The following is a 22,110-nucleotide window of genomic DNA, read 5'->3' as shown; positions in this document are numbered from 1 at the left end:
CCGAGTGAGAGCGGGAGAGGCCGTTAGCTTCTCCACCTGCTCCCGGGGGCACGCTTTCCGTGGGGCGGGGTCAGGATGTGGATCCCGGGCGGGTGGAGGGGCCGACGTGGGCAGCTGAGACCTGGAGGGCATGAGGGCTTAGGGCCACACCACCAGCCCCGGAGGAGGGAGGAGCTGACAGCACTGTCGGAGCTGGAGATGCCCGGTGTGTCCGATACAAAGTAGACGAGGGGGGATTTGAGTGTAACCTGATTCCTACTTTGGAGCGATATTTTCTTAGGAATCACGGCTGGAGCAGAGGAAGCTCCTGTCATTTGCATTTCAAAGGGGCAGAGGGCTCTCCATTGTACTCCGCCCCCAGCGCTCCCCCCACTGGCCTTGCTTCATTCAAAGAGCCCAAGAATCCCCCCGTTTCCCTTCTCGGTGGGCTCAGCAGGGGAAGCTATGACATCTCTGGGTCCTCTCCCCTCTGCAGAGACCAGGCATGCTGCCAGGCAGCCGCATGACACCTCAGGGACCTTCCATGGGACCCCCTGGCTATGGGGGGAACCCCTCAGTCCGACCTGGCCTGGCTCAGTCAGGGATGGACCAGTCCCGCAAGAGACCCGCTCCTCAGCAGGTCCAGCAGGTCCAGCAGCAGGCGGTCCAGAATCGAAACCACAAGTAAGATGACCCTGGGGGGCAGGGGGGAGGAGGAGGTGGGGGAGGGGACCTGTGAGAACTCAGGCGGTGGGAGGATCTGAACCAAGAAATGGTGGTGCTGTGTCAGCAGAATGTGCTTATTCTTGATGCCTCATGTTGTGTGTGTGTGTGTTGGGGGGGGGGGGGGGGGGGGAATGTCTTTGATTTGAGAAAAATCTTTGCAGTCCCTTCACTTTACTATAAAGGGGGTGCTGACACCCTGTCTTCATGTTCTGGTTCGTTCCATCCCAACCTGATAACAGTATTTATCTTGAACAGTGCAAAGAAAAAGAAGATGGCTGACAAAATTCTACCTCAGAGGGTGAGTCCAGGCTGTAGGTCTTCTTGAGGGTGTGGTGAGTTTGAGAATAGAGATGGTCAGCTCTCTATCCACATGATATTTTTCTGTTTCTAAGATTCGTGAACTGGTACCAGAATCCCAGGCCTATATGGATCTCTTGGCTTTTGAAAGGAAACTGGACCAGACTATCATGAGGAAGCGGCTAGATATACAGGAGGCCTTGAAACGTCCCATCAAGGTAACACAGGAGTACACTAGGCAGACAACCAAAGAGAGGACTCGGGAACCTGCAACAGGCTTAGGATGAGAAATCAAACACGCAGCACAGCCCTCCTTGGCATTTAAGTTACATCTTTCCCATCTACCTACCAACTGAGACTTACATTAGGAACATAAAAACAAAACAGCAAGAGGGGAGGGATTTTTGATACCTCTTGCACCAGAAATATACTATACCTTGTCCATGTTTTTGCTACAACTACTCTGACACCTTAGGAACTGGTACCTTGCATGACTTTAACCACCTGGCATCTCAGTATATACATTTGCACTCAGACCAATGGCCTGTACTCCTAGATGGAATCTCTGTCCACCCACCCTAGGTACTGGATAGACACTAAGCTAGTCTGTTAGGAATAATATTGGGGTTTGGGGAGACCCTGTCTTCAACATCAAACCACCGAAGCCCCACCATCAATCCTGTTTCTGCCTTCCTCAGCAAAAACGGAAGCTGCGAATTTTCATTTCTAACACTTTCAATCCGGCTAAGTCAGATGCCGAGGATGGGGAAGGGACGGTGGCTTCCTGGGAGCTTCGGGTAGAAGGACGGCTCCTGGAGGATGTGAGTTCAAGGTCCACCACGGGTCTGTGTCTAGGGTGGGAGCTGCTGGGAACAAGCAGTCTTGTCTGGTTGGCAGGAAGCCTGACTGGGGCTCACAGCGCCTGTTGGGAACAGCGGGGGAGGGGTCGCTGTGTTCCCTGTGCTAAAGACAATGGTTCTTTGTGTTGGCTCCCACAGCTTGGCCCTCACTGTGGTGTCATATCGAGAACCTTATTGTCCTGGGATTTGATTTGTTATTTACCTTCCTCCTGATGCTACTGGCCACTGAATTTAGCAGTATGTGCAGAGTACTCTGGTGTGTGTGTGTGTGTGTGTGTGTGTGTGTGTGTGTGTTTTCAAGTGAGCTTGCACTTAGAATTTGAGGCCATATTTTCCTCTCTGAGTTCTTGAGGTCTTTGATTCCCCTTGTGGCATCTCTATCTTCCCAACATTCATTGGAGACATCTCGCAGTTTAAGTGGAGCAGATTTATCTGACAGGCCCTTGATTGCTTCATGGGGAGCATCAGCTGACAGGTGATAGCCCCCAAACTTCCTACCCAGAAGCTCCTTGGGGAAGCTCACTTTTCCCTTATACTCTCTGGCTCTCTATTTTTAGCTATTCACAGGCAAGCTAATGTGAATGCACTTTTGCAGGAGAACCAGGGTTCAGTGTCAGAGCCTCCTTCTCTTTATAGATCCAGCCGTGTGCTGGTGGTGTCATTCTACCCAAATAAAGCTGTTTTTGTTCTGGCTGTTCGTTGCCTGTGATTCATTTCCCCTCTATAGTCAGACTTTTCTCTGTTTAGACTCGCTTTGTTATGTGTAATGGTTTGGCTTAACTTGACAAAGTTAAGTCAGTGACCCTATACATAATATAGGCTGCTTCTTCAGGGTTCTGTTGCTACTGTGACTTGTTTAATACTCACAGACACCTACCTTGCCATTTCCTAAGAGATACTCAAAAGACATTTTTTAAATATATATTTTTATTCCTTTCAGGGTGGGGGGGAGATGGAGAGAAGACAGAAACATCAATGATGAGAAAGAATCGTTGGTCAGCTGCCTCCTGCATGCCCCCCACTGGGGACCAGGCCTGCAACCCAGGCATGTGCCTTGACCAGGAATCAAACCATGACCTCCTGGTTCATAGTTCGACACTCAACCACTGAGCCACCCCAGCCAGGCTCAAAAGACATTTTTGAGTTTTCCCATTGCTATTTGGGTCCATTTTTTTTTATGGGACTTTGTCTCAAGGAATTTTTTCTGGGATTTTCTAACATAACCTTTTGTCTCTCTCCTTTAGTCAGCCTTGTCCAAATATGATGCCACCAAACAAAAGAGGAAGTTCTCTTCCTTTTTTAAATCCTTGGTGATCGAACTGGACAAAGACCTGTATGGGCCAGACAACCATCTGGTAGAAGTGAGTAGTTCTGCCCTCTAGACTTTGACTCTGACTGAAGGATGATGGACTTGGGAGTCAAACTTTAATGTCTAGGGGGAGGGGGAGGTATAAATAAAAAATAAAGACTTACCCCAGGGGTACAGTACCACCATTGTAGTTTGCACATTGACCTCCAGGTGGCACTAGCTGTTGCAGTCTGACTTGTCTCACCTTTTTAATGTTACTATCTTGGTTGTTCCCTCCACTTTCAAGGGAAATTCTAATGGAGGCCTCTTTTACATGCCACATGTATCTTGCTTATTAACAAGGTTGAGACATAGTTAACCATACATCATTCATACTTTTTCATGGTAGTAGATTCTCTAATTAGGGGGGCTAACTGTTAGGGTTCTGTTCTTTGCTAAGGTTACTGTTATAGATCTGGGACTTCCTTTTGATCCCTGCTCTGTTTAGATTCACATTCCAAAATTAAGAATTTGTTATTATAATGCCTGATTATGCAATGTTCTGAAAGCCATGTTAGCAACAGTATTCTTTGGGATACAGTCAAAACCAGAATGAGGCAGTCCAACATTCCAAGTGAACTTAACCTGCTCCTTTTGTTGCCAGTGTAACTGCAGCCCCTTAACCTCAACCATTAAGAGACATGGGAAGGTCTTTACCATCTAATAAGGGAAATAAGTCATAGAATCAATACAAATTTGTAAATATGCTTAACTAAAGCATGGTGGTGACTAGGAATGTAGCCTGTAGAGTCAGACACACCAGATCTCAAATCGCAGCTCCACTACTTATTGGCTATTTGACCTTAGGCAACCTTCATTCTTCTAAGCAGTTTTCTCATTTGCAAAATAGGCTGAACTGTGCCTATCTGTTATGGATGTTGTGGGAATTAATGATATAATCCAAGTAAATGTCTTAGAATGCTCTCATACATAGTAAGTATTCAGTAAGTGATAGTTATGTTATTTTACCATGCACATGAGTACTATCCATCGTGTAGATAAAATCATCACTGGAAATTTAGGCTAATTTAAACGTGACCCTGAGCAGTAAGAATTAAAAGGTTAATCTAACTAAACAGATAATAATCCCAAAGCCATAAGCAATTAAAAAACGAATAAACTCATGCTATTGCTCTTTTCCAGTAGCCTCAGTAATCAAAGTTACTTCAGTCATTACAGAAGCGCTTCCCTCCCACCCCAGCTCTTCCTCTGGGAGAGCACCCCCTGACATCTTCCTCTCTATAGTGGCACAGGACCGCCACTACCCAGGAGACGGATGGCTTCCAGGTGAAGCGGCCAGGAGATGTGAATGTCCGGTGTACTGTCCTACTGATGCTGGATTACCAGGTATGCTATGGTGACGTGAGGGGGTCTGGCTTTCACAGCCACAGCCACATCTCGTTAGCAGTCTGACATTTTTGTTTGTTTGTTTTTATTTGGTTGGTTGGTTGGTTAATTCTCACCTGAGGATATTTTCAGGTTGATTTTTAGAGAGAGTGGAAGGGACAGAGAGAAACATCTATCGATTGGTTGCCTCCCACATGAGCCCCAACCAGGGCTAGGGATCGAGCCTACAACCAAGGTACGTGCCCTTGACGAGAATCGAACCCAGGACCCTTCAGTCCACTGGCTAACTCTCTAGCCACTGAGCCAAACCAACTAGGGCAGCAGTCTGACATTTTAAAGTTTAAGTCTAGTTGTGGATAATTACACCAGACTTTAAGTTCCCTAGATACAGGAATAGGGTCTTAGTCATTTTTGAATTTCTCCTAGTGTTTGTCCCAGAGAAAACACTACATTACTACTTGTTGAATGACTTGAATGTATGGTCATGCTAAACACCCCAAAATGCATATAGACCCAGCTCACTCGCTTCATCTCTATGTTCTGCAGCCTCCCCAGTTTAAATTAGATCCTCGCCTGGCTAGGCTCCTGGGCATCCACACCCAGACCCGTCCAGTGATCATTCAAGCACTGTGGCAATATATTAAGACACATAAGCTCCAGGACCCTCATGAGCGGGAGTTTGTCATCTGTGACAAGTACCTCCAGCAGGTAAGAAAGGACCCATTCTTTTGCTAGAGTCCTCTGTAGCCCTAGTTGAACCCAGGATGCCAACTTCTGATCCCCTTCCCCTTTTCCACAGATCTTTGAGTCTCAACGTATGAAGTTTTCAGAGATCCCCCAAAGGCTCCACGCCTTGCTTATGCCACCAGAACCCATCATCATCAACCATGTCATCAGGTAAGCATGTGTATGGGAGGTAGTGGTGTACTGGTGCTGACTTGTACCAATTTGCACAAGCCAACTGTCAACTTTTCAGGAATTTTGCAAGCAGGTTGTTAAACATACTGTTATTTAAATTAAATTATATAAACTCAGAATTAAATATATGATGTTAAAATGAATATTACTCAAAAGTTCATCATTTCCTAATTATTTTATTAGTATCTATGTTTTCAAGGTTACTTATGTCTGTTGTGTTTGTCTGGTGGAAGTATTATATAATGATGTGTAACTGCACAGCTCTTCCCAGCTCCTTGATCAGTGATGTAATGTTGGCAGCTTGAAATCAACCATGTTGGGAATATTTAAACCACAGAAATTGACAAATGCTACAAATCAGGGCTTTTCCCCTCTTCTTTGGAGAATCCGTTTTTAGACATTTACCAGTTCATCGCTGATGGGCTACCATCTTTTCTCTGGATGGTAGAGCATTCCAGTCTGACACTCCACCTCCATGACCTCTACCTACTTTTTTTTTTTTTTAAATATTTTATTGATTTTTTACAGAGAGGAAGGGAGAGGGATAGAGAGTTAGAAACATCGATGAGAAAGAAACATCGATCAGCTGCCTCCTGCACACTCCCTACTGGGGATGTGCCTGCAACCAAGGTACATGCCCTTGACTGGAATCGAACCTGGGACCCTTCAGTCCGCAGGCTGACGCTCTATCCACTGAGCCAAACCAGTTAGGGCCCTCCATCTACTTTTTTGTTCAGAAGATGGATAAGCAAGGCATCTTTAGGCACATATAACATGAAGGAAGGTACTTCCTCCTCAAAGCAGCATGTCTCTGGTTGGATATAGTCTCTCTGCCTTCTTACCCTTACTCTGTATTAATTCCAATAAAGGCCTTCCTTTCTTTAGACTGTGAACCATCACTCAGCTAGGAGTAACTCCTGTTACCTATACTTTGGGTTAGGAGAAGTTGGTCTGTTCTATATTCCTGTAATTAAAGTTAGAGCACTTTTTTTGTGTGGTGTGTGTTTTATTTGAATTCATTTTCAGGGTCAATTTTAGTTTAACAGGCAGAAAGATAACACACGATACTACAGTAGTGGTTTTCTTTGGGGAGGGAGAATCCTACTTTTCACTGGCTATCTCTTGTACCACTTAAATTTTTACCATTGACTTTTTAAACAGATCAACTTTATTGAGGTTTATACGTATGCAATAAATTGTACCTGTTCGAAGTATATTTTGATGACTTTGGGGAAATGTGTAATACCCTGTAGCTACCACCATAAGAAAGATCCAGAACACTTCCGTCACACCCAAAAGGAGTTTTGCAATCAACTTCTTTCTCCTCATTCCTGAGCCATCTTTTTGACCCTGTGTAATTATGTCTTAGGAGACAAGCCCTTTACCAGGCCCCTTTGATTTCCTCCCCAGTGTTGACCCAAATGATCAGAAAAAGACGGCTTGTTATGACATTGATGTGGAAGTGGATGATACTTTGAAGACCCAGATGAATTCTTTTCTACTGTCTACTGCCAGCCAGCAGGAGATTGCTACTCTAGACAACAAGGTGGGTGCTTCTACCTGGGTAGTTTGGGTGCTACCAGCCCTCTATCACAGCTTCTAGGCTGCCTTTTGATTCTTGGTATTCAAAAATGTATTGACACCCAGTATGTGTCAGGCACTGTGCTTGGTGCTGGTTAGAGCCAGACATACATGAGTTCTGATTCTGGCTATACCTTTTAATAGCTTTGAGCCTCAGTTTCTGATATGTGAAATAAAGACTACTCATAAGCTTACTGTAAGGATTAAGTTAGACAACCCATGTAGAGGCATGTCATTGTTCCTGGCACATAAAAACAAATGATAATTGCTGCTACTGTTGTTATTATCTTATTATCTTTAACCTTAATAGACATAGTTCCTACAAGTAAAGCCAAAAAGAGGAGAACAGGGAGGCTTTCCCAGAAGAGTTGATGCCCCAATGAAATCTTGAAGGACAGAGTGGAAATGAACAGTAGGGTTGAAAAGAGAGTGCTGCTTAGGGTGTAGGAGGCAGAGGACATTCCAGAAAGGGAGCAGAGTGTGTGCAGGTCCAAAGATGAGCCTAGCATTTTCAAGAAGTATGTCCTTTGTGTGCTAGATACAGCTCCAGGTGCCTGTGATGGGACGTTTGGGAAAGGAAACTGGATAGGAAAGTAGAGCATAATCATGAACAAGCTTTCGTGTAGGAAACACCTGTTAATACTTTGTCCTGAAGACTGGAGGGGCTGTTTGCATTTCGAGGCATCACCGACAGGAAGGTGGAGAGCAGATTTTAAGAGGCAGACTTGGAGGCAGGAAGCCCAGTTAGGAGGCCGATGTGGTAATTCATGTGAGATATGTGGAGGGTCTAAACTGAGGGTACAGACAGTGAGGATGGAAATAAGTAGGCAGATTTGAGATGTGTCCAAGTGGAGTTGAAGGGATTGGGACTCTTTAGAAGGGGATCGTGGTGTGAGATGTGAGGGAGAAGGAGGCATTAGGATGACTCCCAGGGTTCTAGTTTGGGTGGGTGGTAGTATTCACTCAGACTGGCAACAGGAGGAGAAGCAAGTGTTGGAGGAAAGGTAGTGAATTTGTTTTACAGAGTTTAAGGTGCAATCCAAGTTGTTGGATTGGTTGGAGTTTAGGAAAAGGACTCTAGTTTGCAGATTGGGGACTCATTACCCTGTTAGTGGTAATGGAAGACATGCGAGTAGGTGAAATTGCCAGGAAAAGTATGGAGAATAAGAGAAGAAGGCAGAGAAAAAAATCCATGGACCCTAACTTTGGAGACAGCCCTCTGTACTATTTCTCTACCCAAGAGTGTTTTTAGACCCATCTGTGCTGTGGGTTAAGTATTCACCATGTAGCTCCCCCCAGAATGGGCACTGGAGACTAAAAGGAAAACTTCTCTCACATCAGGTATATAGAGCACAGTGCAAGTTATCTCCTGAGAGAAAGGTGAGGGCCGAGCAGTTGGAGCTCTGGGCAGTAGTGTCATTTCTAGGCAGCTCTGTACGAGGTTGGAGTGGCACCAGGAGATGTCCACACTGTCTTCCATTTAACTTTGCCTTTCCCCAGTTTGAAAATGTTATGAGCTTCCTTCTTCCTTTCAGATCCATGAGACAATAGAAACTATCAATCAGCTGAAGACCCAGCGGGAGTTCATGCTGAGCTTTGCCAGAGACCCTCAGGGTTTCATTAATGACTGGCTTCAGTCCCAGTGCCGGGACCTCAAGGTAAAAATACCTAGGAAGTGGCAAAGGGACTCAGTTCAGTGAGGCACATGTTTGCATGTTTTCTGTGACATCTGGTAGAGGAGCCAGAAGGGTAAGTGAGGGACCAGATTATCTTTAGCACATTCTAGGGTCTGTCTGACAGTTAAGTAGGGAAATGGAGGTAGAATCAACAAATGTTTATCTTGCATTTGCATTTATTTGTTGTCACTGTGCACCATATCATAGGGGATACAGGTGGGAAAAGATCTCTACTTCAAAGCAGCTTGCATTCGGTTTGGGGAAATTAGGCTGTGATTGGAAAAATAATAAACCATATTAGACATTATTGGGTCTCACCAGTATCAGTAAGATAATAAAAAGGAAAAGGGAGATTGATAAGAGTCAAATAGCTGGCCCAGGCTTCAAGGAGAATTTGGTATTTCCCAGTGAGGAGAGCAGCAGAGGCCCAGGCAAGAAGGTAGGAAGGAGCACAGAATGTGTGAAATGTTCCCTTAGTTCTCGCCATCCTGTGGTGACTGTGACTACTCTTCTAGAGGCTGAGCAGAGGAGCAAGGGACCAAGAGTTCCAGAAGGGATCCCTGAGCCAGGCAATGACTTGATGATTGCAGGGGGGACTGTGGGTGTTACATTAGTAGTTTGCTAGGACTGCTGTAGTAAACTACCACAAATTGGTGTAAACAATAGAAATTTATTGTTTCACAGTTCTGAAATCAAGATGGTATCCGCAGGGGTTGGTTCCTTCGAGGGCTATGCAGGAGGGTCTGTTCCAGGCCCCTGTCCTAACTGTGGTAGCTTCAGGCATTACTTGGTGTGCAGATGGTATTCTCCATTTGTCTTCACTTCTTCCTTCTGCACATCTTTGTCTCTGTGTCCAAATTTCTCCTTTTTATAAGGATACCAGTTATATTGGATTAGGCCTACCCTAATGATCTCACCTTAATTTGATATCTGCAGAGACCCTATTTCTAAATAAAGTCAGATTCACAGGTACGGGTGGGTTAGGATTTTGACATCTTTTGGGGGAATACAATTCAGTCTGTACAGGCATAAAGAAAGGAAACAAATCTGTTCTCTCTCTACTCCCTGCCATCTCTCTCAGACCATGACCGATGTGGTGGGTAACCCAGAGGAAGAGCGCCGAGCTGAGTTCTACTTCCAGCCTTGGGCTCAGGAGGCCGTGTGCCGATACTTCTACTCCAAGGTAGGTGCCTGGGCTGCACAGGGAAAAGTGACAAAAGGCAAGGGGTCTGTTCCCTGGCAGGGTCAGTGGTATTAGCTGCCTACTCCTGGTTTGTCTCATCTTCTACTCCTTCCACTGTTTTCTCCTTAGGTGCAGCAGAGACGGCAAGAATTAGAGCAAGCCCTGGGAATCCGAAATACATAGGGCCTCTCCCACAGCCCTGATTTGGCTGCACCGATTCTTTATTTTGGGCCCTGTGCTGCCTGCCTCATAGCACCTGCCTTGGTCTTGCTTGGGACCTTCCAGGGGATGCTGTTGGTTGAAGGACAACACCAGAATGGAGAGGGTCTCACATTTCTGTCTTACAAGATACCTATGACCCTCTTCTCCCACCCCATCCCTCCCCACCCCCAGCTTCCCTTTGCCCCACAAAGTTCCCAGGTGCCTCTACCCTCCCCTGGTCTACATAGGACCTCTAGATAGTATTAGAGAGGGAACCTGTAGTGGTAATCAGTGCATTGAATGGATTGGGCCTAAGGCCAGGTGGTCTTCAAGGGGACCAGCAACACTGATTCTGCCCTTCAGAGACCGAGGAGTTGGGAGCCTCATTCCCTTCTCTAAGACTCAGGCCTGGGGGCACTCTATAAGCTAGTTGATCTTGACTCTCCTGATAACAGAATCCAATATCCTTCCTTCCCTCCACAGGTTTGGAGCAAACTCTCCCTTCACTTGTTGCCCTCTAGTACTAAAGGAACCCTGGCTCTCAAGCTCCACTGAGGCCCAGGTCAGTCTGCAGTCTCTGGATTGGCCTGCTGTCTCAGTGCTTCTCTTACTCCCTCCTAGGGGGGCCACATCAGTATTGGAGTTTGTTCTTTAATGATTGCTCCCTCCCAGCATACTCCTTGTAGCTGCTCTTTTTAGGACTCCCTCCTTTGTGTCCTAACCCAGGGTATTTGGGTGGGGAATCTTGCCTTTCCTGTCAGAGCCCCAGAGATCTAACCTGGGCAATGTCATTGCTAGTGGAGGCTGTTCCTTCCTGCTGTTGCTTGGAGGTGTGCTTCATTCATTTACTCCATTCTGCCTCCCCCATCCCTTCATGGAGAAACAGGCCTAAAGTCAAACGGGTAAAAGCCCTGGGCCACCCCTGTCTTCCTGCCCCTTGTCTGCCCAGTTGGCGCCTGCTGGTGACTTCTGGGGCACTGAGGAGTGAAAGCGCCTAGGGCTGCAGAAGAGCTCTGAGTTGGGTTTGTGACTCCTTCCTCCCTGCCTCACAGGATGGTGACTCCCCAGCCCCTGCCCTCAAAGCTTCAGGCCCCTCAGGTAGCAGCAGGACCTTGTGATCTTGGCCCCTTGGAACTGAGATGGTTTTGCATCTTTCCATGAGAGCCTCAGATTCTTCCAGGTGTATCACCCCGAGTTAGTATATCCCAGGCTCGCAGACTCAACACAGCAGGGTGGGAGACAGCTGGGCACAGAGGGAATTCCGTTCGCATGGGCTCAACCCACAGAACTGACAAAGCCCCTGCTTCCCACCCCTCCTCAGGCTCCTGCGAGCACATCCCCCAGCCCGGTGTCCCTGCCTGTTCCACACTGGGGACAGAATTCTCTCCCTGTCTTCTTCCTGCTATTATCCTACCCCTCCCTTGAAAGCTCCCCAGTGACACTGGACGACCTGTTCTTGGGGCTGGAACCATGAGAAGGAAGCTCAGCACTCCTACACAGTGTCCCTGTAAAAGATAACTTTTTATTAACTGAATTATGTTTTTTTTCATGGACCAAAATTTTTTTTGTACTGTCCCCTTATCGATGTCACCCAGTTTTAATAAAAGAATCTTCTGAAGGATGGATCCCCTTACCTACTGAGGGAGAGCTCTTCCCTGAGCTTTTCTCTCCAGTGCCTTTAGCCGTGCGCATGGTGTTTGTGCATTTTGTTTCACAGCTATTTATGGAGCACCTGCTAGGTGCTGGGGATGTGGTAGAAAAAAGGTTTCTACCTGTGGACCTCAGGTCCCCACCTGAGCGCTCACTGTCAGCCCCAGGGGTCCAAGCAGGCCAGAGGCTGGTGGGATTCCTGGGTTCTTCACTGTCTTCAGCTCCCGATGGGAAAGTACTAATAAGACAGAAGTTCTGACATCTCCCTCGTCCTTCTGAGTTCCCAGGGCTCCCATGTGTTGGTTCAAGTGCACGGTCCTTGGGTGCCTGTGATCCTTTAGGCTTAATGAACCTGAGCCTCCTCTAAGGGAGTTCCACTTATCAGGGCTCCTGTCTAGATTGGGGCCAGAGCCTGCACAGCTAAAACTGTTCTCTGTGCCTGCCATTCTTTACAGTCCCACTTTCACAGCCCTGAATACGATTTCAGTTCCTAAGATCAGCATAGAAAGGCTTGCTGTGTTATCCTCACACTATAGACAACCAACCCCTCACTGACAGAATTTGGAAGATTTTGCTCAGGATTGATATTCCCATTAGTTTCCAGCATAATGTACCTGCTTCCCAACTGGTGGCTCATTACTTTCCTCTTTTGTGCCATTGTCTTGGTTCTACCCAACAAGGGGGTTTAGAACATAGGATGAGTGCAAGCACATTCCAAAGCTGGATGGGGACACTCGAGTATTCCCTGTCTGCAGTCAGACCCACCAAGGATAGAACCACCTCCTAATCCGGAACTTGGGGGTTTATCAGACTTCAGTAGGGAAAACAGAAAGGAATGTGGGTGATAACTTGGAGTGGAAAAAATTTATGTCAAGGACATTGAAATAGCATCTGTTTTTACCCAGGCTAATTACATGTGTAATGAATAACTGATGAACCCTTACTAATTTCAAGCAAATCTACAGTTTGCTCTTGGGAAGAGCCTAGTGATACAGATAACTTCTTTTTTTTTTTTTTTATTCTTTTAAAAAAATTTTGATTACTCACCTGAGGGAAATCCTGTAGTATCTGTCTCTTTGTGACTTGTGTGTTTCACTTCTATGACAAGCCGATTCTGGATCTCTGCACACTCTTTATTCCTGTATAAATGAACAAATTCTTTGTCTCCACACTAAAATTACTACAGGAGCATAATGAGATGGAAGAATTTAGGGAAAAACAATGGGGTTATTTTATGCATAAATATCCATTCTTTGGGGTTCCCATCATGTGCTAAGGACAGAAGCATTCTTTCTCTTGCATCACCCATAATCGGTTCTCCCAGCTGGCAGCCTGGCACTGGTGCCTTGTCTCAGAGCCAGTGCAATACTGGAGTGATTTGTGCGAGGCTGGCTCTGTAGAGGTACAAGTTTGTTCCTAAGGGAAACAACTACTGACTGTGTATGTTCTCTCCTGTGGGAACTCTGGCCATAGAAGGAGAATATGGGGGCCTTTTTCTGGGCAACCCATAGAACATTGCTTTTTTTTTTTAAAAAAAAAGTTTTTATTGATTTTTGGAGAGGAGGGGGGAGGGAGATAGAAACGTGGATGAGAGAGAAAAATTGATCTCCTGCATGCCCTCTTTTGGGGATCAAGCCTGCAACCTGGGCATGTGCCCTGACCGGAGATTGAACTGTGACCTGGTGCATGGGTTGATGCTCAGTTGAGCCACTCTGGCTGGGCAGGAAACCATTGCTTTTGACCTCATGCCCACTTACCCTTACCCAGTGGTTGCACACAGATTCCCCTCTAGCCCAGTGTTTATCACTGTTACCAGCCAACAGTGGCCCCGGGGATTAGAAACACCCACTTAGGAGTCTGCCAGCCCAGGAGGTCAGCACGTGAGCACACAATGGTCTCTGCCCTCTAGGCCAAGGTGCACAGACAGCTGGAGTGTTAGGGCCCTTTACCTCACTCTTCAGATCAGCCTAGAAACCAGAGCTCCCCTTCTTAGTCAAACAGATGGTTGTGGGCGATAACAGAGCCCTGAACTGCTGCAAGAGCTGCTTCCATTCCCCTCCCCACCAAATCACACCCCACTTACTCAATCACAGCATCTGAGGCCAACAAGCTCTCACAAAGGTCACAGCTCCTCCCGATCCAGCCTCCTTTCCCCTTTTCTGGCTTCTGCAAACTAGCCACTAACTGAGGGAGCCCGAGTGTGGTGGTTTAAAACCCCAACAAAGAACTGACGGGTGCTGAGAGCCTCTCAAGGAGAGTGAGCACGCCGGCCCCTTTTCTCTCCTGTCTTCAAGCTCAGAGTCGCAAAAGGACACTTGTGGGCATCAGAGCCTCTCACTTTGACCTTCCCATCCTCCCTTCCTGGAAGGCATTCAGGTGGGGAGGCTGAGGTGAGGAGGCCCACTGGTGAGTCCCTGAGAGGACTACTGTGGGTAACCAGGATGACCTTGTCTGTCAGGGCTCCTGGGGTTTCTAATTCTTGGGCTGGGTTGTCCCCAAAGCACGCCTTTACCTTTTGTGTGGTCTTAGCTTTAAAAGTGGGCCCACACCCACTCACCACAGCCCTGCAGCCAGTGTGGGGCCAGTGACGTGGTCCCTGTCACTGCTAGAGGACAAACTGTAGAGCGCCTTTTGGAGTCCTGGGAGGAGGATATACTAGGCATATATATACCTTGGAAAAGAAAACATTCCTGTATCTGCTACTAGGGCTGCATATAATACATTCTAGTGCTGCAAGACAGAGGGAGCGATGGGGGCGTCACTTGCTCCTTTATCTGGGCTATTTCTTGGCAGACCGAAATGAGACCGTGGCAGCGGGGTATGGGGGACTGAGCTGGGGCCAAAGGAAGCCTGCCAACACCATCAGCTGGCAAGTGGAGCTTGGTTTGTGCCCCATTCCAGTTCCCCACCTGTCTCTACTCCTTTCTCCCATTTCCCTGGCTCGGCCAGACTGTCTCCCTAGGCGCCTGCCTCCCCTGGAGGGCGGGGCTTGGCTGCACCCACGTGTGGCAGAGTTATATGCTCCTAGCGGAGAGAAGAGCTGGGAGTGTGGAACCAGCTGGCTCAGGCAGAAACGCGGCACCATGGCTGGCAAGAAAGTCTGCATTTTAGGCTCTGGCAACTGGTAAGTGGCTCTGTCGAGGGGCATGGGGAGGAAGGGGGATCCCCCAAGTACATCGGGGCCTAGGTGGGCAGGAGGCAGACAGTGGGTAGAAAATACCCTCTGATTCCTCTTCCATCCCTGCTGCTCTCTTCTGTGCCTCCCCCCGGAGGACAGATGGTGTCCAAACCTGCCCTGGCCCCTGCCTGGCCCTGGCCCTGCACCTGCTTGTCACAGGAAGGGAGCCTCAAGTGCTCTCTGCTTGAAAGCTCCTTGGGTTTGGGGGTGGGGGTGACAGGAAGGTAAATAACCTGGTGGGCTGCTGTGCTATCCTGAGGTGGAACACTGCCCCCTCCCCTGCCACGACTCCTCCATCGCACCCCGACTTCCGTGCTCCCTCTCCTACCAGGGGTTCAGCCATCGCCAAGATTGTGGGTGGCAATGCAGCCAAGCTGGCACACTTTGACCCACGGGTGACCATGTGGGTGTTTGAGGAAGACGTCGGGGGCCGAAAGCTGACAGAGATCATCAACACACAGCATGAAAACGTCAAATACCTGCCAGGGCACAAGCTTCCCTCCAACGTGGTGAGCCCCGCACCCTACAAGGGAGAGGGAGGTCTGCTTGCCTCCTGCTGAAGGGGGACATGTCAGGTGCTACCTGGACTCGGGAAGCGTCTCAGGAAGGCTGCTCCAGGCACCAGGCACTCCTGTGCGCAGCCCCAAACTGCTTTCCTGGGCACTTTCTGGAACAGGAGAACCTGAATGCCCCCTCCCCCCTTTTGGACTCCCAGGCCTTTAAGAGAAGACAAGGAAGTTGGTTTCTGTGGCAACCAAAGACAGGATCTCTGGCTCCCAGTCCTGGGGTTCAGGTAGTGCCTGCCTCAGGCTCTAATCCAGTTACTTATTCACTGGGTCATTAGCAGACTTGGACGATGCTCCTTGGACTTAAGGTCAAATCCACATGGCTCACTCCCCAGAAAAGACAGCAGAAAAATTGGCGTTTTTCCTTCCCAGTTAGGGACCCTAAGGAGCAGGGTGATGAAATTATTTGGCCTCTTCCTCCTGCCAAGCTCAGGTCTCCTTTGGCCTCTAACTGTCCCACAGCCAAAGGCTAGGAGGGTGCTGGGAGGAGGTTTCCAAGTCAAGAGCGCAGGAAAACTGGAGCAGCGAGGGAATGGTGGCTATGGGGGAAGGAATAGAATGTCGTATTCCTCCAAGTTTAGCCCTTCCAGATTCAACCCCCAAACTGGTCTTCTTCTTCCCCCACAAGCCTCACTCTGGTTTTTTAGATCTTCTGAACTGAATGGGGTTTCACAGGGGCTAGGAGAAGTCTATCAGGCCCATGAACACTGGTCACCCCACAGGTGGCTGTCCCAGATGTGGTCCAGGCTGCAGTGGATGCTGACATCCTGATCTTTGTGGTGCCCCATCAGTTCATCAGCAAGATCTGTGATCAGCTCAAGGGCCACCTGAAGGCAAACGCCATCGGGATGTCTCTTATTAAGGTGCCAGGGACACCGTGTGGATGGGGGTGCAGCTAACTGTTGTGGGGCTCAGGGTGGGTAAAGTGGGGAGAAGAGAATATGGCAAAAGTAGGCCAAGAGTTTTCTGGAAAGAGGGAAGGAGTGGCTTTGGGGAGGCTTGAGAAACAGTGAGATGCTGGGGGCCACTGGGAAGGGGAGGTTGGTTGAGGAGTAGACAGAGATCGGTTTGGAGGCAGATGTCCTGGGGAGTTTAGGAGGTGTCCAAAGGATAGCTGGGGGTGTGAGAAGCAGGCTGGTGTGAGGAATGTGAAAGAGAAGTTGGTTTGGAGCAGTGACTGTGATGGAAGTTGGTTTGGGGAACTTGAAGTGAGTCGTATAGGGATGTGGAGGAGATACATTGCCTTGGAGAGGCAGGCTGATGAGGGGCTGGAGGAGAGTTTTCAGATGGATTCATTTTCATATGCCATCACCCTCCTTACCGCAAGCTTTGGCTGGGTTGGGATGGCAGCAGGACCTTTGGGCAGGGACATTGATGAACAGCGGATTTGGAAAGGATAGGATTTCTAGGTGGGAAGCCCTCAGTGGGCATAAAGAGCGCCTGGCCTGAGCTCCATCCTGTACCCAGGGTATAGACGAGGGCCCCAACGGGCTGAAGCTCATCTCTGAAGTGATTGGGGAGCGGCTTGGCATCCCTGTGAATGTGTTGATGGGGGCCAACATTGCCAACGAGGTGGCTGATGAGAAGTTTTGTGAGACAACCATTGGTGAGAGCCCCACCACAACCCACGTACATAAAGCAGCTCCACACTCTCCCTCCCCCAAACCCACTTAGCCATCTTCTCCCCATAAGGCAGACAAAGGAAGACGACCCAAGCATCAGAGGTGAGGGAAGGTTGGGACACCCCCAGGGAAAGGGTTTTGGGTCCTGCTTAGGGCAGGTGTGCAAAGAAGAGTCAAGAGTCCTCTGTTAAAGCCTCGCCCTTCTCCATTTTAGGCTGCAAGGACCAGGCCCAGGGACAGCTTCTGAAAGAGCTAATGCAGACACCCAATTTCCGCATCACGGTGGTGCAAGAGGTGGACACAGTAGAGATCTGTGGGGCCTTAAAGGTGAGAGGGATGCAGAAGCAGCTAGGGGGTGGGGAGAAGACCCTGAAAGAGGGCCTGACTTAGCTATACATGGTTACTGGTACTCCAGGCCCTCACTCATAGGCAGTTGCTCCCATTCCCCACCAAATCCCATACACATAGGAAGAACTGCAGGAGCAAAGCCAGCATCATTTAGGCCTGCTGATTATTCATCATCGGACAGGGGACCCCCTTCTTCCTTTCTCCCTATAGCCTCTTGTGGGACATCCCTGTCACTGGCTCCAGGGGGTGGTCCAAGGAGAAGAGGAGATGCTCTGGGGGAGCACTCAGGCTAATGGGAGAACAGATGTCCAGAACACCCAGACAGACTGATGGCTAGAACTCTGGACCTAGACAGAGCTGTGGATACCAGGGATGGTCATGGATGGGGAAGCCAGCTGGATGGAAGACTGATTTTCAGTAAATGTCCTCAAGGATGGAGGATGGAGCAGAGCTGGGGAGCCAGGAAGCATAAGCCCAGGCTAGAAGAGATGCAGCAAGTGGGAAAGCCACAAGGTGGAAATAGTCACGGAGCCACCCACTATACTTCACTTGTTCAGTGGGCATGTCATGGCTGATGGAAGCAGCATGAGGCAGGTGGTGAGGGCTGCAAGTGGGGCCTGCAGAAGGGGATCCTTTCTCATCTATGACCTCCATTCTCCAAAGAATGTAGTGGCCGTGGGGGCTGGCTTCTGCGATGGGCTGGGCTTTGGCGACAACACCAAGGCAGCGGTGATCCGACTGGGCCTCATGGAGATGATCGCCTTCGCCAAGCTCTTCTGTAAGGGCCCTGTGTCCTCTGCCACCTTCTTGGAGAGCTGTGGTGTTGCTGACCTCATCACTACCTGCTACGGAGGGCGGAACCGCAAGGTGGCCGAGGCCTTTGCCCGCACAGGAAAGGTGGGCACTGGGGAGAATGGAGAACAGAGGGTGGGCCTTAGAGGTGTCAAGGTAGAGGAACCTGGCTTGAGGTGTCTCTTGAGCATAAACATTAAGCTGTTGTAAATATTGCTAGCCTTGCTTTCCTCTATGACCTTCCACCTCTCATCAGAACCTCCGACTCTCAACCTCACACTGACAATCCTCCTCTCCCATTTCCATCCACCTGTCCTGTTTTCTTCACAGTCCATTGAGCAGCTGGAGAAAGAGATGCTGAATGGGCAGAAGCTACAGGGGCCCCAGACAGCCCGGGAGCTACACAGCATCCTCCAACAAAAGGGCATGCTAGATAAGTAAGTGTCTGCCACAGCCCCACTGGTGGAGGGAACCACAGCCAGAAGTGCTCTCCCTATTCTTCATCTTCTTGAACCCTCCTCAATCTGTGAAGTGGGCAGAGAGGGAAATGTTATCTCATGTTAACAGACACAGAGACCAGAGCTTGGAAAGAGTCTGGATGCCCACTGTCCCCCAACTAGGAGTTCATGGTCTTTGAACTCCTTCCAGACTAGTGATCTTTATACCACATTGCTTCGACCCCTCTGCATAGCCTCCCTCAATTCTTTCCTCATTCTCTGCTATGGGGGTTGGAACTCTGGGGCAGCAGGAATAAGCTCACCTGATTGTCCTGTTTTTCTGTCTATCATCCCGAGTCTAAGCTGCTCACCTAAAGCCAACCCTCTGTCCCTGAATACTGTCCTGGGTGCTGAGGTGTGAGGACAGTCTCTATGTCAAGGTGTTGCTTTATGTAAAGCACAAAGACAAGAGAGGGTGATGGGCTGATCAGAGCAGAGCTCTGTTGGCCGAGAAAGAATCCTGGAATAAGAGAATGAAACAGGCTCAAAAGATCAGCTCATGGCTGGTCAGAGTCAGCCTCCTGGTAAAGCAAACAGCCTGGGCAAGAGGATGAGAAGAAGGAAACTGGCATTTATGAAGCACCTTCATAGAAAACATACTCACTTCAGTGCTTCTCACATTGGCCCCATTTTACAGTTGATGATACCGAGGCTCACAGAGGTTAAGTGGTTTGTCCACTTGGATCAAAACAATTTCAGGGAATCATGTTGGCCAGTTCAATATGATAGGGAGCAAGGCAATTAACAACCTGACCCTAAAACCCAGAGCTAGGAAGTTCAAATTCTCAGCAACTGGAAATTGAGAGCCAGAGTCTACCTGAACTCCAAGGTGGGAGAGTAGGAGAGTAGAGGGTTAGGAGGGGATGGGGAGTGGGGGTTAGAGGATGTACAAGGAGGCTAAGCTGGGTCTCTCCCTCCCCATTCCAGGTTCCCTCTGTTCATGGCTGTGTACAGAATATGCTACGAGAGCCAGCCTGTGGGTGAATTCATCCGCTGCCTGCAGAATCATCCAGAACATCTGTGAGCAGGGCTGTGGCCAGGCCAGGCAGTTTCTTTACCCCAGTGGAGACAGGCAGAAGCTTGTGTACCTGGCCACCGGGATATTTGGGACCCCCCACAGAGCCTCTTCTCAGCTTTTCACCCGACAGGAAGTTGTAGGGCCCAGCGACCTGTTTGGAGACCCTGAACCACCAAGCAGCCTGCAGCCTCTTGCCACATCTCAGCAGAAATGGAGATGCCTCGATCCTCTCCAGATGTGGCGCTTTCTCCCTGTCCTCTGGGAAGGCCCAGTGCTGCCTACTTTGGGTGTGGGGTGCAGGGAGAAGGAAGTAAGGCAATAGGTGCCCCCTGCTGCTTCACACAGAACAGGAGTCCTGTCCCCAAGCCCAGTTAAGTAGCTAAAGAACTATCTCAGCCACAAGAGGGATGAGGCAAGGGCTGTCAGAGAGGGGTCTGGGCTTTTGAGCTGACATAGGGACTCCTTTGCTCTGTCTGACCTCTGCCAGGCCCTGCACAGCATCAATGGATCTCAGTGTTTGTTAACAAAATACAAAGATCTCAACCCCCTTCTAGCTTCTCCTAGCAACATCTGCGTCCTCAGAAACCTCTGGTCATTCCCTTTCCCCTCCCCCAGGCTGCCCTGGCACCACAGTGGCTACCAGGCTGGCATCTCTGGCCCTGGGGCTTGTCATTCTCCCCATGGACTTCCTGGTTCCTAGATTTTTGCCAGCTCCTCCCCACAGTGCGTGACCTTTCCAAGTCTCCCCTCCCGCTCCCCGCCAGCACCCTCTTTGAGGAGCAAGAACTTAATCTGTTGACAGAGCTGCACCTTTCCACAGCAGGCTCAGATCTCTGCTCCCTGTGACCTTTGCATTTGCCCTGCCTCCCTTCTCAGGAGCTCTAGTGACAGGGGAGGTTTCAGCTGGGTTCCTCCTGCTACCTCCTCAGGACATCCTTGGCTCCACCCCTTTCCTTCTCCCAAAGCCTGAACCAGGTGGCCAGAGAGTGGCCCAAAGCTGATCAGGGGTAGGGAAGGGTGACCATGCCCCATGTTGGTGGATCCTGACATTCCAAGGCCAGCCCTCTGTCATCTGATATACACGCCTTCTCACAAGGTATGTATCAGCACTCTAAGAGCTAGGAAACTGGAGGAGGAAAAGAATGAAAAGCACCCTACCCCTAAAGCAGCGGTTTTCAACCTTTTCATTTCATGACACACATAAACGAATGACTAAAGTTCTGTGGCACATGAAAAAATATATTTTTTGCCAATCTGAAAGAAAAAAAAAGGCATAGTTTTGAATCATTCACACTGGACAGCTATTGTTGTGTTGGCTGTTGTCAGATTTTTATTTGACAACTTCAGGGAAAAGAGGTCAGTGGCCCTGACTAAATAGTCAGGTATTGCATGTTTTTAACAAGTCCTTGCAGCACACCGGCCGCCTGGGTAGGGGAAGAACAGGAAGGGAGGAGGGGGAGGAGTGTGCTTGGCACTGGCCTGGCTCCAGGACGGGTGGCAGCAGGGAATGTCCAGGTCAGCAGCCGAGGCTCCTGGCTATAAATAGCCCCCCCTTCCACCCCTCAGGGCCCAAGCTGCTCCTAGAGTCCAGCAGAGGGTCTCAGCTTCCTGTGTGGCAGCACCTGGCACATAACTAGCGCTGGCAGCACTGTGTTAACCCTCTTATTCCCGGCCCAACCAGCGAGGCAGGCTCCTCTCAGTGCCCAGCTGCTGAGAATTCACGTTCTTCCCAGTGAAAAAAAGTCACCCCAGATCTGGCCGGCCCAGTGAGGGGCACTGGCTGAACACGGGAGGTCAAAGGGCGGGCAGACAGACCGTCCCCTGCCTCAGCAGCAGCTGCCACCTTGTTCAGACAGTCAAACACTTTTGCCTGCTGTTGTTCCCTCCACAGTTAACTGAATCTAAGGCCTTCAAATCAGGCCTATTTGTCTACCCAATAAAGTGTGGTTTTTCCAGAAACGAGTTGGGGAAGGTGCTTCAGTGCATTGTGGCAGTTTGTATGTTCTCATTTATTCCGCAAGGAAAAGGGAAAAAAGAAAGCCCTCCTTGCCCAGCTGGCTGGTCAGTGGTGAGCATCGACCTATGAACCAGGGGGTCAGGGCTCGATAGGGCACGTGCCCGGCCCAGTCGGGGGCGTGCAGGAGGCCACCAATAATGATGATTCTCATTATTGATGTTTCTATCTCTTCCTCACCTTTCCTCTCTGAAATCAATAAAAATATATTTTAAAAAAAAAAGAAGAAAGCCCTCCTCAATATTCCCAGCTGCTCCCTGCCCCCAGCAGGGCCCGCGCGGTTCTCCTGCCCCGAGGGGCACCCTCTCC

At 49.2% G+C, this 22,110-nt stretch overlaps 2 protein-coding genes across 2 annotated transcripts; both read left to right on the top strand.

The window, feature by feature from the left end:
* The first annotated feature begins 6 nt into the window (after positions 1 to 6).
* On the top strand, positions 7 to 11,735 carry SMARCD1 (SWI/SNF related, matrix associated, actin dependent regulator of chromatin, subfamily d, member 1). The gene is made up of 12 exons (XM_005877302.2): positions 7 to 663; positions 961 to 1,003; positions 1,098 to 1,220; positions 1,701 to 1,823; positions 3,107 to 3,223; positions 4,456 to 4,557; positions 5,104 to 5,265; positions 5,357 to 5,454; positions 6,886 to 7,021; positions 8,592 to 8,714; positions 9,814 to 9,915; positions 10,045 to 11,735. Exons 1-12 carry the CDS (start codon positions 485 to 487, stop codon positions 10,096 to 10,098), a joined length of 1,362 nt encoding a protein of 453 aa, XP_005877364.1. The 5' UTR covers positions 7 to 484; the 3' UTR covers positions 10,099 to 11,735.
* A 2,908-nt stretch (positions 11,736 to 14,643) lies between these two features.
* Positions 14,644 to 20,335, top strand: GPD1 (glycerol-3-phosphate dehydrogenase 1 (soluble)). Its single transcript, XM_005877300.2, has 8 exons — positions 14,644 to 14,890; positions 15,276 to 15,453; positions 16,233 to 16,373; positions 16,978 to 17,116; positions 17,347 to 17,459; positions 18,144 to 18,377; positions 18,603 to 18,709; positions 19,697 to 20,335. The coding sequence occupies exons 1-8, from the start codon at positions 14,850 to 14,852 to the stop codon at positions 19,791 to 19,793; spliced, it is 1,050 nt and encodes a 349-aa protein (XP_005877362.1). The 5' UTR covers positions 14,644 to 14,849; the 3' UTR covers positions 19,794 to 20,335.
* The last annotated feature ends 1,775 nt before the right edge of the window (positions 20,336 to 22,110 follow it).

The sequence above is a fragment of the Myotis brandtii genome, unplaced genomic scaffold (genome assembly GCF_000412655.1).
Source record: "Myotis brandtii unplaced genomic scaffold, ASM41265v1 scaffold517, whole genome shotgun sequence".
NCBI classification, from domain to species: domain Eukaryota; kingdom Metazoa; phylum Chordata; class Mammalia; order Chiroptera; family Vespertilionidae; genus Myotis; species Myotis brandtii.
The sequence above is the reverse complement of the archived record's forward strand: the minus strand, read 5'-3'. Positions and strand labels throughout refer to the sequence as shown.

What these genes read in the sequence shown, in the direction of transcription:
- SMARCD1 (XM_005877302.2), top strand. Translation starts at nt 485, where the DNA reads ATGCTGCCAGGCAGCCGCATGACACCTCAGGGACCTTCCATGGGACCC. An exon ending in CCCAGTGCCGGGACCTCAAG is followed by an intron (nt 8,715 to 9,813) that starts GTAAAAATACCT and finishes CATCTCTCTCAG; the next exon opens with ACCATGACCGATGTGGTGGG. An exon ending in GCCGATACTTCTACTCCAAG is followed by an intron (nt 9,916 to 10,044) that starts GTAGGTGCCTGG and finishes TTTTCTCCTTAG; the next exon opens with GTGCAGCAGAGACGGCAAGA.
- GPD1 (XM_005877300.2), top strand. Translation starts at nt 14,850, where the DNA reads ATGGCTGGCAAGAAAGTCTGCATTTTAGGCTCTGGCAACTG. An exon ending in TCGGGATGTCTCTTATTAAG is followed by an intron (nt 16,374 to 16,977) that starts GTGCCAGGGACA and finishes TCCTGTACCCAG; the next exon opens with GGTATAGACGAGGGCCCCAA. An exon ending in CCTTTGCCCGCACAGGAAAG is followed by an intron (nt 18,378 to 18,602) that starts GTGGGCACTGGG and finishes TTTTCTTCACAG; the next exon opens with TCCATTGAGCAGCTGGAGAA.